Source organism: Dama dama, chromosome 27, assembly GCF_033118175.1.
Source record: "Dama dama isolate Ldn47 chromosome 27, ASM3311817v1, whole genome shotgun sequence".
NCBI classification, from domain to species: Eukaryota; Metazoa; Chordata; class Mammalia; order Artiodactyla; family Cervidae; genus Dama; species Dama dama.
Genome location: NC_083707.1, coordinates 34,046,774 through 34,064,294, shown reverse-complemented (window position 1 = coordinate 34,064,294; position 17,521 = coordinate 34,046,774). Strand labels below are relative to the sequence as shown.

The window sequence follows — 17,521 nt, the reverse complement described above, 5'->3', positions numbered from 1 at the left end:
AAGAGCAGAAACTACGCTTCTTGCTCATGACTGTAGACCCAGGGCCTGGCAGGGCAGCCACACACCCAGGGATGCAGAAATATTCACAGAGTGAATGGGGGTGGGGGTGCGAGAAGAGGTTTCCTGACAGATCAGAGGAGAAAAACATCAAGACACGGTCTAGGAAAAGACAGAAGTATGGCTATGGCTGGAATTTCTAAAGCCGGACAGATGGACGGGACCCAGGTGGTGAAGGGCTTTGCGTGCCTCCAGGTAGGTTCTGGGCAGTCCTGAAGAGCTGTATGTCGGGGAACATGATCAGATCTGTGTGTCAGAAAAGTCCCTTGGTCCCTTGGAGTGAGTGGAGTGGCCTTGGCCACAGGAAGGCCACCTCTCTTCCCGGCATGCCTATAAAAAGTGTGTTGCCTGAATGACCCACTAGCCTCTCTTGAGTTTAAGAGTTCCAAATTTTTGATGGAAGTCATCTGAAACAGGCAGATATTAGAAAAAAGGAACTCTCAAAAGAGGTACCAAACTAAAAGCACCAAAGGGCATCCCTGGAGGCTCAGTAGTAAAGAATCTGCCTGTCAGTGCAGGAGACAGGGATTCAATCCCTGATCTGGGAAGATCACGTGGAGCAACTGAGCCCACACTCCACAACTAATGATCCTGTCCTCTAGAGCCTGGGAGCCACAGCTACTGAAGCCCTAGGGCCTGTGCCCTGCCACAGGAGAAGTCACCGCAGTGAGAAGCCTGGGCACTGCAACTAGAGAAAAGCTTGAACAGAAACAAAGACCAGCACAGCCAAAGATAAAAAAATAAATAAATAAAATTATTAAAAAATAAAACTACCATCCATGGCTGATTCATGTCAATGTATGGCAAAAACCACTACAATATAAAAAAAAAATCTACCACTCATAAGATTAAAAATCATAGCTCATGAGTACAAAGCACCTACTATGTGCCAGAAAGTGTTGGGAGCACCAGGTAGTTGATAGGGTCCTCCTACGACTCGGGTGGGTGACATTTCTCTCCCCATTGCACAGATGGAGGCCCAGAAGGTGAGAGAAGCTGTGCCAGGTGGCGGAAGGCAGAGCTGGGGTGGGGAAGAAAAGAAGTTTTCCCTGGGGTGGGCTAAAGCTCCCAGCACCCTATGGGAAGCTTGCCATCAATTTCCTCGTGGTGCTGGGATGCGGTGGGGTAATGCCCACTCCCCCACAGCCCCCAGGCCCACAGGCATCTCTTCCTCAGCCCCCCCTCAGCTCCTGGTTCATTACTGGCCTGGAGGTGAGTTCTGTTCAGACCCACAAGCGTATGCTGGGTAACCGAAAGGGATGTCAAAACTGTGGTCCTTGAAATTAATTAATGACCACCGTCAGGCAGCCTTGACTGGAAACAGATGGCAGGAAAAAGGCAGGCACTAACCTGGGCCGTACATAAAAAGCATGTCTTTGAAATTTCAAGCAAGGGAAGTGAAACTAGCCTTTTGCGTAATCATTTACCTCTTTCCGAAAACACTTCTGGTGCCCACAGATGATAACTTCGGCTGCATTATGCAAAGTGAGAAACACAGGAATGGCCTGAAAGAAAACAAAGGAATAAGCATGAAAATATTTCTTTGATCTCATAATTACATAATTCTTGATGTCTGCTTCAAAATAAAAGATCTGTGGGAACTGCTGGCATTCACATAGCTACTCCTCTCCAGCAAAAACCCTTCTGCGTGGATCAGCGTTCTTGCTGCTGGCATGATGCTTGGTAGGTGTAGGGACTCCCTTCCTATGGGTTTTCTCACCACTTATTAAGCACCTACTGTGTGTCGGGGACTGTGCCAGGTGTAGGGGACACATCCCGTGAACAGCTGCACACGTGACAGATAGGCTGTCTCTCTAGAGGTGAGAGCTCTGACCAGATGCACAGAAAGGCAAAACTAACCCAGCGTGGGCAGAGCACGCCTTCTCGCAGGAAATGAAGCCCAAAGTCTAAACAGGAACCGAATGATGAGCTAGAACGAGCACAGCAAAAAGAGACAAGATGGGAGAAGGCTGGAGACAGAAGAGCACACAAGAGCCCAGAGGATCTGAGTGGGGTGGAAATAGTGTGGAAGGGGAAGGTGGGCGAGGGGAAGGTGAGGAGGTAACCATATCAAGCAGTCAGGACCATCCCAAGGGCCATAGGAGATGCTGAAGAGTTTAAAGTCCAAGTGACATGACTACATCTGCATGTTTATAGGAACTTGGGCTACTGGGTGCAGAAGAGACAGAGATGATTACAGAAGTTTAGTGGTGTGGCAGATTGAAAATTGAAAACCCTCAAAACTCTAGCCGCAGGACTTCCCTGGTGGTCCAGTGGCTAAGATTCTGTGCTCCCAATGCATGGGGCCTGGGTTCAATCCCTGGTCAGAGAATCAGATCCCAAATGGCACAACTAAGGATCCTGCATATCGCAACAAAGATTGAGGAGGCTGAGCGCTGCAACTAAGACCCAGCACAGCTGCATACATACTAATACATATAAATACACACAAATACATATAAAGTCATGAAAATAAGTATTAAAAATAAAAACTATGCCCAAGTCCTAATCCCTCGGATTTGTTAAAGTCACCTCATACAGTAAATAAGGGCCTTTGCCAATATAATTAAATCGAGAATCTGGAAATGGAGCGAATACCCTGGATGATCTAGGTGGGTCCCAAATGCAAATACATGTATCCTCCTAAGAGAGAAGCAGAGATGTGACACACATAGAGAATAGGCAATGTGACCCCAGAGGCAGAGACAGAGGGATGCAGCCACAAGCCAAGGCATGTCAGCAGCCCCCAGAAATTGGAAGAGGCGAGGCCCGGATTCTCCCCAAGAGCCTCTGGAGAGAGCACAGCCGTTTCAGAACCCTGGCCTCCAGAACTGGGAGAGAATAAGTTTCTGTTGTTTTAAGTCACCCAGGGATGTAGTAATTTGTCACAGTAGCTACAGGAAACTAACAGAAGGAATCCCCAGACGGCGGCCTGAACCTGGTAGTGGCTGTGGAGATGAAGAAAAGTGGACACAGGAGGGAAACATTTAGGAGACTAAAGTCAATGGTGGAATAACTGGGATCAACACTGTAACCCCCAAAAAAGGGGGAGAAGGAGAAAATATTTTTAAAATGTTACACTCCAGTGGGACAAACCTAGGTTGCATATTAAAAAGCAGAGATATCACTTTACCGACAGAGTTCCATATAGTCAAAGCTAGGGTTTTTCCAGTAGTCATGTATGGATGTGAGAGTTGGACCATAAAGAAGGCTGAGCACCAAAGAACTGATGCTTTCAAATTGTGGTGCTGGAGGAGACTCTTGAGAGTCTCTTGGACAGCAAGGAGATCAAACCAGTTGATCCTAAAGGCAATCAGTCCTAAATATTCATTGGAAGGACCAATGCTGAAGCTGAAGCTCCAACACTTTGGCCACCTGATGTGAAGAGCCGACTCATTGGAAAAGACCCTGATGATGGGAAAGATTGAAGGCAAAAGGAGAAAGGGGCAACAGAGGATGAGATGGTTAGATAGCCTCACTGACTCAACAGATGTGAACTTGAGCAAACTCTGGGAGATGGTGAAGGATAGGGGAAACTGGCATGCTGCAGTCCATGGGGTTGCAAAGAGTTGGACACAACTTAAAGACTGGACAACAAGCAGTGGGCTATCAAGATACACAGAGTACCCACTGCACACTGACGATTGCCGGGCTGTTTGCTAAGAACAGCAGTCTTTCCTAATTTGACAGATGATCTTGACAAGGCCCAGGGAGGGATTGAAGGGGAAGGGATATTTGCTATTATCTTTGTTGTTGCCACTGGTGATGTTTCCTGGAAAGCAGAAGAAAATCAAGAATGGGCATGGGTTTTGGCATCAGCCTGGGTTTCAGGCTCCAGCTCCACCATCTGCTCATGGAGCAGGGTGCTCATCCAAACAGTTTGCTCCTCTGTAGTATGAGGATAACAATACCTACAACCTGAAGCTATTGGGAGGAAGGGTGGAAACCATGCAGGAGCCCTGCATGAAGGCTGTCAATGTTAACGGGTACCAAGCCTCCACTCAGTGGTGTCGATCGAGGACACCTAAGAAGACAGAACAGAAAATCTATAGGTTAATCCTGTGGTACATGACAGTGAAAATAAAATTTCTCATCTGAGCTGAGAAATTGTTCCCGCTTCGAGGACCCTTAAGTGGGTCTTTAAGCATATGCTACTGCCCTATCACTTCCAGGTGGATTTATTCTTTATCTTTGGGGCGGATATATTTTTACCTTATCATTAAGACTTTTATAATTTTATAGCTCTGCCCTATTTTAGTATTTTGTTCTAACTCACACTGTTTCATTTCATTCTGAGCTCTTACCTTACATTTTTCTTCCTTTTTTTTTTAATGTTTTCTACTCTTTTTCATTGAAAGTTCAACTCAACTCTTTTTTTCCCTTTAAAATCATAATTATTTCCTATGTTTTTCATCTTTTGTGCCTCTTTTTATTCCTCTTAAGCTTTTATGTTTTCTATTATGTTTTATGTATTTTAAGATTACTGGAGATTTTTTTAACTGGCCTCATCCATTAGGTTCATGTTGGGAAAACTTGGGCCCTGGCCTTCCAGGTCTGAGTCTAAGAAGACAGAACAGAAAATCTTTAGGTTAACCCTGCAGTACATGACAGTGAAAATAAAAGGCCCACCTAGATCATATTTATTTAAAATTAAGACCTGATCCCTGGGTCAGGAAGATCCCCTGGAAAAACAAACTGGATCCCACTCCAGTATTCTTGCCTGGGAAATCCCATGGACAGAGGAGCCTGGCAGGCTACAGTCCATGGGGTCACAAAGAGTTAGACAAGACTGAGCGACTGAGCACACAACAAGAAGATCTGATTTTACATGTTTTTGCCTCCTTGACTATAAAACCAGAAAGGAGATGAGATTTAGGATTGACTCAAAGAGTCGGACACGACTGAGCGACTTTCACTTTCACTAGACTCTAACTCTTGACCTCAAAGAGGTTTTATTTTCTCAATTTTATAAACCGTCAATAGGTTCCTCCATCGCCCTAGCAGAATCTGAGCAGATTCTGTAAAAGGATCTATCTGTACATATAGAACTGACCTTAAAGTTCACTAATAATAGGTACCAACAATGTGTCCAGCACAGTGCTAATTATTTTAATTGCATTCTCTTATTTAAATCATCCCTCAACAACTGTATCCACAGATGCTGTTACCCTGATTTACGGACAAGGAAACTGAAGCTCAGGGTGATGGGGCAGCTTGTTGGTGAGCTCACAGCTGGTTCAAGGTGGGACTCCAGGATTCCAACCGAGTAACAGCAAAGCCCACACTCCCAGACCTGATGTTTGTTGTTGTTTAGTCGCTAAGTCACGTCTGACTCTTCCGTGATACCATGGACTGTAGCCCACCAGGCTCCTCTGTCCATGGGATTTCCTGGGCAAGAATATTGGAGTGAGTGGTCATTTCCTTCTCCAGGGGATCTTCCCAACCCAGGGAGAGAATCTATGTCTCCTACATTGGCAGGCGGGTTCTTCACTACTGAGCCACCAGGGAAGCCCCATCCTCGAAGTTATAGGATCCAGGTTATGGCAAGCTCCCAGTGGAAGCTTCCTGGATCCACACCTGTACAAAGTCCATCACAACTGTGTATTGTTCAAAGTCCATCACAACTGTGTATTGTTCCAAAATCTGCCAGTCTTCGTCCTCCAGTGATAAAACTGGTGTGATCCAAGACGGATGACCTTAGCGTAAACTCCATGTTTAAAGGGACATCATCCATTTCTACTTTAAAATGGTCTAATCTGAATTTCTCAAGCCATTTTTCTTGACTAAGGAGCTAGCAGACTTTAGAAACAGTAACTCTACCATTGACTTTTATAGGCCTCCAAAGAGATCTATCAAGAACAATACTAAGGCAATCTGCAACTTATAATTACTGACTTTCCCTTGGCCTCCACCTCTGTGTACCAAGCCTTAATCTGAACTATGCGATTAGTTCAAGAGACACCAGTAACCAATTATTTCAGAAAACCTGCCCTTTACAGACTGAAGTTCAGTAGACCTACTTTTGTGAAATCAGACAAAAGTTGTGAGAAATGAGGACTTCCCTGGCTGTCTAGGGATTAAGACTCCTCGCTTCCACTGCAGGGGGCATGGGTTTGATTCCTGGTTGGGGAATTAAGGTCCCACAAGATACATGGTATAGCCAAAAAAAAAAAAAGTTCTGAGAAATTATAATAACAATAGTAACAATAGAGATACCCTGAATGCTTCCTATGTGCCAGACTCCATCCTAACTGCTTCTACATGTTGAATCATCATAATAACCCTTTGAGAGAAACACTAATAACATCCCAATTATACAGATGAGAAAAGGGAGGGATATACCTTGATTCTCTTTTTAAACCTGCCTCTTAATAATCTGAAACCACTTTTAGACAACCTAGACACTAGCTTGCTGCTAAAGAGAACAGAAAATCAAGTCTGTTCTTCCACACTGTCAAGGCGCTAGGAACGGCCTCAATAACAAAAGGTCCCACCATCTTTCATTAGGAAAAATGGCCCAAGATCAACTACCATGAAACCCAAATCATCATTTTTGACATAAAACATAATTGACCAAGTTCAACTACACTGCAGTCCAATTCATTTCATGACTCAGGGGCATAATTTGCAACTAATTTATTCTTGGAGTCCATTCACTTAAAATTCAACATTTTGTCCATACACCGTTGGAAATTTTTCTCTGGCTGTAAAAAGAAATCAGTAACTTTTACTTCAAATTTCTCATTATTCCCATGCTTCCCAGCGTGGAATTTTCAAGCCTCGATTGTTGTTTGTTCAGGTGTTGGGACTGACTTAAAACAGTTCTCTATGGAAAGCTTTGGCTCTGTCCACAGGCACGGCCTCGGGTCCCTCTGCAGGAGTGTGGACGGCTCGCTTAGTCAAGCTGTGGGTTGGCTTCTTAGTTTTGTAGAACATCAATCCTACCTTCAATTTGGATGTGTGTGACTTCAATCTACAATATATTATAGAATAATTCATTGCCAGGTTCTTGCCAAAGAATATACCTTTGAACATTTGTTTGCCTAGTTTTTTTTTATCAAAATCATGCCTGCAGAAATAAATGTTCCTAAAGGAAAGGAGTCAGATAATTGGAGAGCAGCAGTTTTAACCCCAGAGAACTGTTCCTACTGAACCATGCTGTCATCATGCTACCAAACTGACTAGGAATCCCAGAAACTAGGTTACCATTGGGTTTGTTATAAGAATGAGACCAAAGACCCTATGTAGCCAATCCTACCCATAATGAGGACTAAGTAACTGAGAGTCCAATGGGTAAAGAATCTGCCTATGATGCAGGAGACACAGGAGATGCGGGTTTGATCCCTGAGTTGGGAAGAGTCCCTGGGGAGGAAATGGCAAGCCACTTCAGCATTCTTGCCTGGGAAATGCCAGGGACAGAGGAGCCTGGTGGGTTATACAGTCCACTGGGTCGCAAAGAGCTGGACACGACTGAGCACAGAGCATACAGAAGGAATTGAGAGCAAAGAAGGACACTGCATTTCTCCAGCAAAAGCTTGCATTTATCTTACAAGCATGCAGAGTCTTGTAACTTCTTTACTTCACTGCAAAAAGATAAAGAGCTGAAACCAACGCCCAATTATATTTGTTTCATAAGATGCTATAGCATAAATTTCTATGTACTAAGAGTCTCTGTGGCCTTCTTCTATATCCCTTGACCTAGATTTCTTTTATTTTTTCCATTTTAAGATTTTATTTGTTTATTATTTGTTTATTTATTTTACTTTATAATATTGTATTGGTTTTGCCATACATTGACTTGAATCCTCCATGGGTGTACATGTGTTCCCCCTCCCAACTCCCTCCCCATCCCATCCCTCTGGTTCATCCCAGTGCACCAGCCCCGAGCACCCTGTCTCATGCATTGAACCTGGACTGGCAATTCGTTTCACATATGATAATTTACATGTTTCAATGCCATTCTCCCATATCATCCCACCCTCGCCCTCTCCCACAGAGTCCAAAAGACTGTTCAATACATCTGTGTCTCTTCTGCTGTCTCGCACACAGGGTTATCATTACTACCTTTCTAAATTCCATATATATGCGTTAGTATACTGTATTGGTGTTTTTCTTTCTGGCTTACTTCACTCTGTATAATGGGCTCCAGTTTCATCCATCTCATTAGAACTGATTCAAATGCATTCTTTTTAATGGCTGAGTAATATTCCATGGTGTATATGTACCACAGCTTTCTTATCCATTCACCTGCTGATGGACATCTAGGTTGCTTCCATGTCCTGGCTATTATAAACAGTGCTGCGATGAACACTGGGGTACATGTGTCTCTTTCAATTCTGGTTTCCTCAGTGTGTATGCCCAGAAGTGGGATTGCTGGGTCATATGGCAGTTCTATTTCCAGTTTTTTAAGGAATCTCCACACTGTTCTCCATAGCGGCTGCACTAGTTTGCATTCCCACCAACAGTGTAAGAGGGTTCCCTTTTCTCCACACCCTCTCCAGCATTTATTGCTTGTAGACTTTTGGATAGCAGCCATTCTGACTGGCATGAAGTGGTACCTCACTGTGGTTTTGATTTGCATTTCTCTGATAATGAGTGATGTTGAGCATCTTTTCATGTGTTTGCTAGCCATCTGTATGTCTTCTTTGGAGAAATGTCTGTTTAGTTCTTTGGCCCACTTTTTGATTGGGTCTTATTCCTTGTTAAGCCCCCAGTAGTAGACTCCCCAATAAAATATTTGCTGAATAGAGAGCCCCCAAAATAATCTTGCCTTAATTTTATCATTTGGTTGTGAGTTTAAGGTGGAAAAATCAATAAAGAATGTCCCCACTTTGCCTTTGCAGAGTTAAGTCAGCTTCCTCTCAGGAGGTACACATCAGAAGAACGGCTTCAAAGTCTTGTTGGATAAAGGAGGCCTTTATGGAGCAAAGCAACTCCGTAAGTGTTTTGCATAACAACACACCCACGGATTTTAACTGAGTGCTTTCTCCCCCAGTTCCTCGTGGATCCATGAAACTGACAGCTTGGCCCAGCATGTTGATGCCTGTTTTCCATCTAACACAAGCTGTACAAGTACCTCATGTTTCATCCACTCTGTTGTAGATTTTTAAGCAACTATGTAAAAACAAAAAAACTCAGAAAACAAAGAAAAGATGCTGGGTTGAGTTATTTCACTGAAAAAGAAAAAAATAAGTGTCTCCTTTCTGTCTTCCTCCTCCTCTAGCCAGGTGTATTTGGTTTGGGGTTGTTTCGCTTTGCTTGGTGTTTGAAATGCAGCAACTTCTTTCTGCCCATGAAAAAAATCTGTGTTCTAGGTCAGGGCCATTAAAATTGCAGTCCCCTCAGAAGAAAAGGAGCTCCAGGGACTTCCCTGGTGGTCCAGTGACTAAAGACTCCACTCTCCCAATGCAGGGGGCCCAGATCAGGGAACTAGATCCAGCATGCTGCAATTAAGATCTAAGATCTCTCACTTTCAAACTAAGACCCAGAGCAGCCAAATAAATAAATTAAATTTTTTTAAAAAAAGACAATAAGGAGCTCACACACAGAATGTTAAGTCGGTGCACTGCTTCCTTCTTCAAAAAGTATGGCTGTGAAAAAAAAAAAAGCCAGCTCAACTAAACAATGTGTTTAGTGCCAAGCTTGATGTTCACTCTGGCACAGTCTGCTTAGGGCCAGGTAACAAGAGCTCTTGATGAAAGTGAAAGAGGAGAGTGAAAAAGTTGACTTAAAGATCAGCATTTAGAAAACTAAGATCATGGCATCCAGTCCCATCACTTCATGGCAAATAGATGTGGAAACAGTGGAAACAGTGGCAGACTTTATTTTTGGGGGGCTCCAAAATCACTGCAGATGGTGACTGCAGCCATGAAATTAAAAGATGCTTACTCCTTGGAAGAAAAGTTATGACCAACCTAGACAGCATACTAAAAAGCAGAGACATTACTTTGCCAACAAAGGTCCATCTAGTCAAGGCTACGGTTTTTCCAGTAGTCATGTATGGATGTGAGAGTTGGACTGTGAAGAAAGCTGAGCACGGAAGAATTGATGCTTTTGAACTGTGGTGTTGGAGAAGATTCTTGAGAGTCCCTTGGACTGCAAGGAGATCCAACCAGTCCATCCTAAAGGAGATCAATCCTGAGTGTTCACTGGAAGGACTGACGTTGAAGCTGAAACTCCAATACTTTGGCCACCTGATGTGAAGAACTGACTCATTGGAAAAGACTCTGATGCTGGGAAAGATTGAAGGCAGGAGGAGAAGGGGAAGACAGAGGATGAGATGGTTGGATGGCATCACTGACTCAATGGACATGGGTTTGGGTAGACTCTGGAAGGTGGTGATGGACAGGGAGGCCTGGTGTGTTGCAGTGCATAGGGTCGCAAAGAGTTGGACACAACTGAGCAACTGAACTGAACTGAACAAGAGCTCATAGGCTGTCACCACCTGTGGACTACACTTGAAGAGGCACTGCTCCAGGTTAGAGAGCTCTCCACGTGCCTGAGACATACAGGACTGACATTTACAATGGACTTTTGAGGGTTTATTGGCTACCTCATCTCCTGATCCCTTTCTTTGATGAAACACCCCAATATCGAGGATGTGCCTCCTTCTTTATCAGTCTATGGGTGTGGGTGGGGATCCTGTGTGACCAGGGCTGGCCAAATAGTGTTCTCGGTCTTTCCAGTCACGGTGAATGGTTCAGGGAGGACATGATCCAGGGCCGGCCAATCAGCATAACTCCATCCTGGTTAGTTTTTAGTTTTTAGACCTGGGATGGGCAGTGGCCCTAACTGATGCAATCAGAGTGAAACCTGGAAATTATGCAGAAGCTGCAAAGAAGACAGTCTTTTTCCATTAGACTTGAAGTTGTGAGGATGTGAGCCTGGAATCAACAAGACTCATGAGGGGAAAGCTGAACTGTGAGATGAAGCAAAGACAGAGCAGAACTGACAGACAGATAGCATCTGGATTCTGAGTAGGTCTCTGGAATCTCTCTAACAGTTCAGTTCAGTCGCTCAGTCGTGTCTGACTCTTTGCGACCTCATGAACCGCAGCACACCAGGCCTCCCTGTCCATCACCAACTCCCAGAGTCCACCCAAACCCATGTCCATTGAGTCGGTGATGCCATCCAACCATCTCATCCTCTGTCGTCCTCTTCTCCTCCTGCCCTCCATCTTTCCCAGCATCAGGGTCTTTTCCAATGAGTCAGTTCTTCGCATGAGGTGGCCAAAGTATTGGAGTTTCAGCTTCAACATCAGTCCTTCCAGTGAACACCCAGGACTGATCTCCTTTAGGATAGACTGGTTGGATCTCCTCCCAGTCCAAGAGACTCTCAAGAGTCTTCTCCAACACCACAGTTCAAATCTCTCAATCAAGCCATGCCTAAAGCAGTTTCTAACGGATGACTTTTCATTAATGTAAACCAGGAGATTTCCCCTTTGCTCAGACCAGTTGGTGAGCTTTCTAGCACTTGCAACCTAAGAGTCTCAAGTCTATGCAAGACTATTACACCCAGGGCTCATTTGAAAATCCACATACACTGACCCTAAAAAGACAAATCAGAAAAGGTGAAAGGTGGGGAGTCAGAAGAGCTTTCCATTAGGTGCAGAAAGTCTTGGTAACTTGCCACACCTAAGTTCCTTCCTCTGTCAGGTGACTGGAAGAACCCCACTGAGAGATACAAAGGAAATCACTCCAGAAACATATGAAAAAGCACCATACAAGCAAAAAATCATCATCATTTTTAACATGACACCTTGCTTATTCAAACTAAAAAATTGTGGGATCCATAACTATCCAGAGCATACAAAAAATTTTACAAGCTTTTGTACAACTATAGATTTTTTTTTCCCCCAAACAAATCCTATACTCTATGGTTGGAGAAGCAGCTCCCCCTACAGGCCAGAGGGCATAAAGTGAGGCCGCAGACCCAAGGAGCCCGACCGCATCAAGATGGGCAGTGGTGAGCCAGCCTGGCCCCTATTCCAGGATCAGTACCCACCAACGCGGTGTGGCGGCTCACCTCTTAGGTCAGTCAGGCTGTTCTCTCCCCCATCACACACAACATCCCACTTACTCAAGCTTATGAATCACGAAAGAAAAATGATGATTTCATTTAGAAATTACCAGTACTAATTCTCAACCGCTATTTTGCAACCTCGGAGTTGTCCTTAACAACGCTATCATTATCCAGAGAGGCAGATTTTGTTTGTTTTTGAGAACAGCTACCATAACACGTTTTCATATCTGACTTCTAAGGAGCCAGCACACAATAAACTTTATGTTAAAAAACAATATTGTTTTGGAACTTCCCTGGCAGTCTAGTGGTTAAGACTCCATGCTTCCAATACAGGGGGGTGCAGATTCAACTCCTGGAGGAGGACTAAGATCCCACATGCCATGCATCATGGCCAAAAAAAAAAAAAACTAAATTATTTGGAGAAGCATCATGGCTTAGGTAGCGATGACCGCTCCCAACAAGTCTGAACCTCTTCAGCCTCTCCCCCAGGAGACCATCGCAGTTGGCCAACCCTCTGATCCTTGGCAGGCTTCCCTGGTAGCTTAGCTGGTAAAGAATCTGCCTGCAATGCAGGAGATTCTGGTTCAATTCCTGAGTTGGGAAGATGCCCTGGAGACAGGATAGGCTACCCACTCCAGTATTCTTGGGCTTCCCTAGTAGCTGGTGGTTTAGATGGTAAAGAAAGTGAAAGTCGCTTAGTCATATCCAACTCTTTGCGACTCCATGGACTATACAGTCCATGGAATTCTCCAGGCCAGAATTCTGGAGTAGGTAGCTGTTCCCTTCTCCAGGGGATCTTCCCAACCCAGGGATCAAACCCAGGTCTCCTGCATTGCAGACAGATTCTTTACCAGCTGAACCACGAGGGAAGCCCAAGGTTTGATCCCTGGGTTGGGAAGATCCCTTGGAGGAGGGCATAGCAACCTACTCCAGTATTCTTGCCTGGAGAATCCCCATGGACAGAGGAGCCTTGTGGGCTACAGTCCATAGGGTTGAAGAGTTGGACACAACTGAGCGACTAAGCACACACACCTCTCCTTGGTAACCACGTGTGACCAAAAGGCCATGATCAAAAATGCCAATATGCGGACTTCCCTGGTGGTCCAGTGGCTAAGACTCCACATTCCCAATGCAGGGGGCCCGGGATCAGGGAGCTAGATTGCACATGCCAAACCTAAGAGTTCACATGATGGTGATTTAGTTGCTAAGTGGTGTCTGGCTCTTGCAACCCCATGGGGTGTAGCCCAACAGGCTCTGTTCATGGGATTCTCCAGGCAAGAATACTGGAGTGGGTTGCCATTTTCTTCTCCAGGGGATCTTCCTGACCCAGGGACTGAACTCGAGTCTCCTGCATTGCAGGCAGATTCTTTACTGAATGAACCACCAGGGAAGCCCTAAGAGTTTGAATAACGCAACTAAAGATCCCACATGCTGAAACTAAGACCCTGAACAGCCAAATAAATAAATATTTTTTAAAAATAATAATTTTTTAAATGCTGATATGCCAGAGGAGATGCAACAGGACTTGGTGGAGTGTGCTACTCAGGCATTGGAGACATATAATCAGAGAAGGACATTGCTGCCCACATCAAGAAGGTGTCTGACAAGAAGTACACCCCACCCGGCAGAGCATCATGGGGAGGAACTTTGCCGGTTATGTGACACATGAAACCAAACACTTCATCGACTTCTACCTGGGCCAAGGGGCCATTTTCTGGTTCAAATCTGGTTTAAAGCATGGACTGGGCCACATACCAAGTGATCCATCCAAAAACAAGGACTGCAGCCTAAATTCCAAATACCAGAGACTGAAATCTTCAGTCTTGCTTAAGGGAACACCTTGATCTCTGAACCTTTATTGTGTTGTTTTGCCCAGAACATTCTCTGTACTAGTTTGTTGTGGTTATACTGCAACTAGCAAAATAGCTTACATCTGTACTTATTTTCTATTCCATACCTCTCTGCCCCATGTTTTTTCTCCTCAAAATCTATTCCTCTATCGAAATAAATCAGTTGGAGAAGTACGCATTTAAAACAGAAAACTAAATTGTGTTAAAAGTTTGCATTTTTCCAACATCAGAATACAATCATTTTCTGATAGATAAAAGCAGTAATTAGGGGATTTTAAAGGGGAAGAGGTCTTAACACCGTTCCTGATTTTTAAGCCACATTCTGACTCTGGTCAATAGTGATATTTGAGGGCTCTCTTTTGGTGGCAAAATAAATTTCTGGAGTTCCACATACTATATAATGTAACTGGAAGGAATCTGTTCCTCACAGTAGCCTCCTTTGAGGAGCTCAATTCTGGGGGCTGGGTGGGAGGACAGAATGAACACTTGTTTCACTAGGGTGCACGTGTCATGGGCATCAATTTCAGGCCAGGCATGTGCACCCACAAGTAAGCCCAGCGCTCTCAGGAGGCGTTACTGATGGGTGGGGTCACGGTCCCCGGAAGTAAGGAGCAGACTGAGCCTGCCCTCCCTGCTCCCAAGGACAGGCTGCATTCACACAGAGCAGGCTCCACAAATATCCCTACTCTGTCTTTCTGAGTCTCCACCTGTGTCTCTCTATTTCATAATACAAGTCTGTCCTTCCCTGTTACGTGTGTGTATTAGTCACTCAGTTGTGTCTGACTCTTTGCGATCCCATGGACTATAGCCCACCAGGCTCCTCTGCCCATGGGATTTCTCAGGCAGGAATACTGGAGCGGGTAGCCATTTCCTTCTCCAAGGGATCTTCCTGATTCAGGGATCGAACCCAGGTCTCCTGCATTGCAGGCAGATTCTTTACCATCTGAGCTATAGGGAAGTCCCTTCCCTGTTACGTGGTTCCCTTCAATTCAGGAGGAGGGGGTAAAAGGCTCCACATTGGCCTCAGCCCGAAGACTAGTTCTCCAATCTAGCTGTACCATCATTAAAGCTGATGCTCTGTCCACTATTGATCCGAGGTGCAACCAGTTAAAAGGCAGAGAGGAAGATAAGAAAAGGACTGTCCTGCCTCAAAGGCTCTCACACTTACCAGTCTGGACAGCGCTCTGGAACCAGCATAGATGATACCCACAAATAGCACTGAAGCAGGAAGCCACGTCAAAACATCAGATCTGAAAAAGAGGGAAAGAGGCCATAATATTTCTGTCCAAAAGACCTCCCTGGAAGATATGACCCTCCTATACACCAAATACAGCACCCGTGGTTGTCTAAGCATCCCCAGGTGACTGGTGAAGCCTGACACAGTCTGTATCATCAAGCGGGATGAAGGCTGACCAAAACATTCTGCCTACAGCCCATCACTCAGCCAATGATGTGGTGTTACTGGCCCCACAATCAGCCACAGACGAGCTAGAGACAGAAAAAGACTTCCTGCAGATTGGGAGACAGAACAGACCTGATTTTTTTTTTGTTAAGGAGCAGTGAACATTATTCTTTGAAATTTAAGTAGCCAGATGCTTTGAAGCCACACCAAATTCCTTTTAAATTTTTTTAAAAGCTATTTACCCAGCAAAGGGCTTCCCCAATGGCTCAGCAGGTAAAGAATTTGCCTGCAGTGCAGGAGACATAAGAGGTGCAGGTTCAATCCCTGGGTTGGGAAGATCCCCTGGAGGAGGAAAAGGACAATCCGGTCTAGTATTCTTGCTGAAAAATCCCATGGACAGAGAAGCCTGGCAGGCTACAGTCTATGGGGTCTCAAGTGTCAGACACGACTGAGCCACTAAGCACGCACACGCCTAGCAAGGTACCAAACAGCTCCATCGAACCACGAAAGGAGCCACAGTGTAAAAGGATGGAATCGAAACCAGAGCTTGAACTTGAGCTGGGTGGCCATGTGCTAAGCCTCAACAGCTAACCTGGGATGCCAGTTCAAGAAATTTCTAAGGACTTCTCAAGGGCACATTTCTTCAATTACATTGTGGCCACACCAAGAACTGCTTTTCCAACTCAGCTGAGGGTCTTGCTCTCCTCAAGAAAAGCAAAATCCCAGGCTTTACGTAGAGCACACATCACTGATGTGTGCTTTCCCCATTAGTTACAAATGCATTCAGTTGGCTAATGCAAGTTCCCAGAGTCACTCTAATAATAAATATGAATTAATGAAAGCATTCCTGCAGGATATAACATAATAATCCCAAGTAACTCAATGAACTGTTCTCCTCAGATGGTGCCTGTTCAAGAAATGTTCTTTGTTAATTGGATTAACATGAGCAGGGACTTTATCTATCATCAGACCTGCTTTTTGCACAAGCTCCCAGAAAATGCAGCATGGAAATGCTTTTAGTCTCAAATAAGGCCTTCAAACCCTACCTCCTGTACACATTCATTCAGCCAAAACTCATAGCAACTGCCAAGGTGCTCACAGCAAAGTTAATATTACCAGCATCACCACTGACATTGTTTGAGCCTTTCCTACAAACCAGGCCCGGTGCTAAATATTTTCTCTGCTGTTATCATTTTAAAAATCTGCACAACAAGGACTTCCCTGGAGGTCCATCAGTCGGGAGTCTGCCTTCCAGTGCAGGGTATGTGGGTTCAAGCCCTGGTTGAGGAATTATGATCCTATATGCTGGGCGGTGTGGGCAAAACAAATAAACAAAAACAAAACAGTATTGACTGTTTAGCTTGAAAATACCACCAACATTTTTAAAATGTGTATTTTTTTTTAAAAAGAGAAAGTTTAGGCAAAATTAGAAGATATGTACAAATAAACATTTTTTTTTTCTGGATGAAAATCGTCAGCAGATTCTGAAAAGCAACTGGGACCTCTGAAAAGTTAAGGCTGTACTGCAAAGTTTTGAAACACAAAAAAATGAGGGAAAATCTCTTAATTGTAGCAAAGTCTTTACCGCCAAAGACTTGTCATCCCAAGTGAAGCCATCTTAGACTTCTGGACTCCAGAAGTGTAAGATAATAAATTTGTGTTATTTTTAAGCCAAAAAAAATTCTATCTCTGTAAGTACTATAAATATGGAGCATGGCATAAGGTCTGACTAAATCTTCCTCCATATCTTACAACTAGAGTAGAATTTTTTTCTCTCAATAAAACATGCTTCTTTTTGTTATTAAAAAAAAAAGAAAGGGGACTTCCCTGGTGGTCAGGTGGTTAAGACTTTGCCATCCAATGCAGGGGGTGCCAGTTAGACCCTTGGTTGGGGAGCTAAGATCCTACATGCCTTGTGGACAAAAATCCAAAAAATGTACCACAGAAACAATATTGTAAGAAATTCAATAAAGACTTTTTAAAAAAAAAAAAAAGAAAGAAAGAACTTCAACCAGAAAAAAAATATACACAGGCTGCTTCAGGAATTCTAATTTGGATCTCTGGCTTCCAGAGTTTTCACAACTGTGAGTGGGGTCTCACAATATGGAGGGGTCAGACCTTTCAACAGCTACTAGGGCAGATAAAATTCAGGACAACTGAACTTTCCATGATCTTCCAGGCAGTGTGGAGA

At 44.3% G+C, this 17,521-nt stretch overlaps 1 protein-coding gene and 1 pseudogene across 7 annotated transcripts in view; one reads left to right on the top strand and one right to left on the bottom strand.

Moving 5' to 3' along the window:
• TMEM241 (transmembrane protein 241) overlaps positions 1–17,521 on the bottom strand; it is a 114,748-nt gene that overhangs the window by 69,944 nt on the left and 27,283 nt on the right. For all 7 annotated transcript variants that reach the window (XR_009690810.1, XR_009690811.1, XM_061131034.1 and 4 more), the window contains exons 4-5: positions 15,097–15,178; positions 1,485–1,562 (exon numbers count right to left, since the gene is read on the bottom strand). Coding sequence is in view for 5 of the 7 variants with exons in the window: in XM_061131034.1 (XP_060987017.1) it covers positions 1,485–1,562; positions 15,097–15,178 (160 nt within the window). In the remaining 2 variants the exon portion in view is untranslated. The remainder of the gene's footprint in view (positions 1–1,484; positions 1,563–15,096; positions 15,179–17,521) is intronic.
• Positions 12,523–13,922, top strand: LOC133047431 (dynein light chain 1, cytoplasmic-like; annotated as a pseudogene).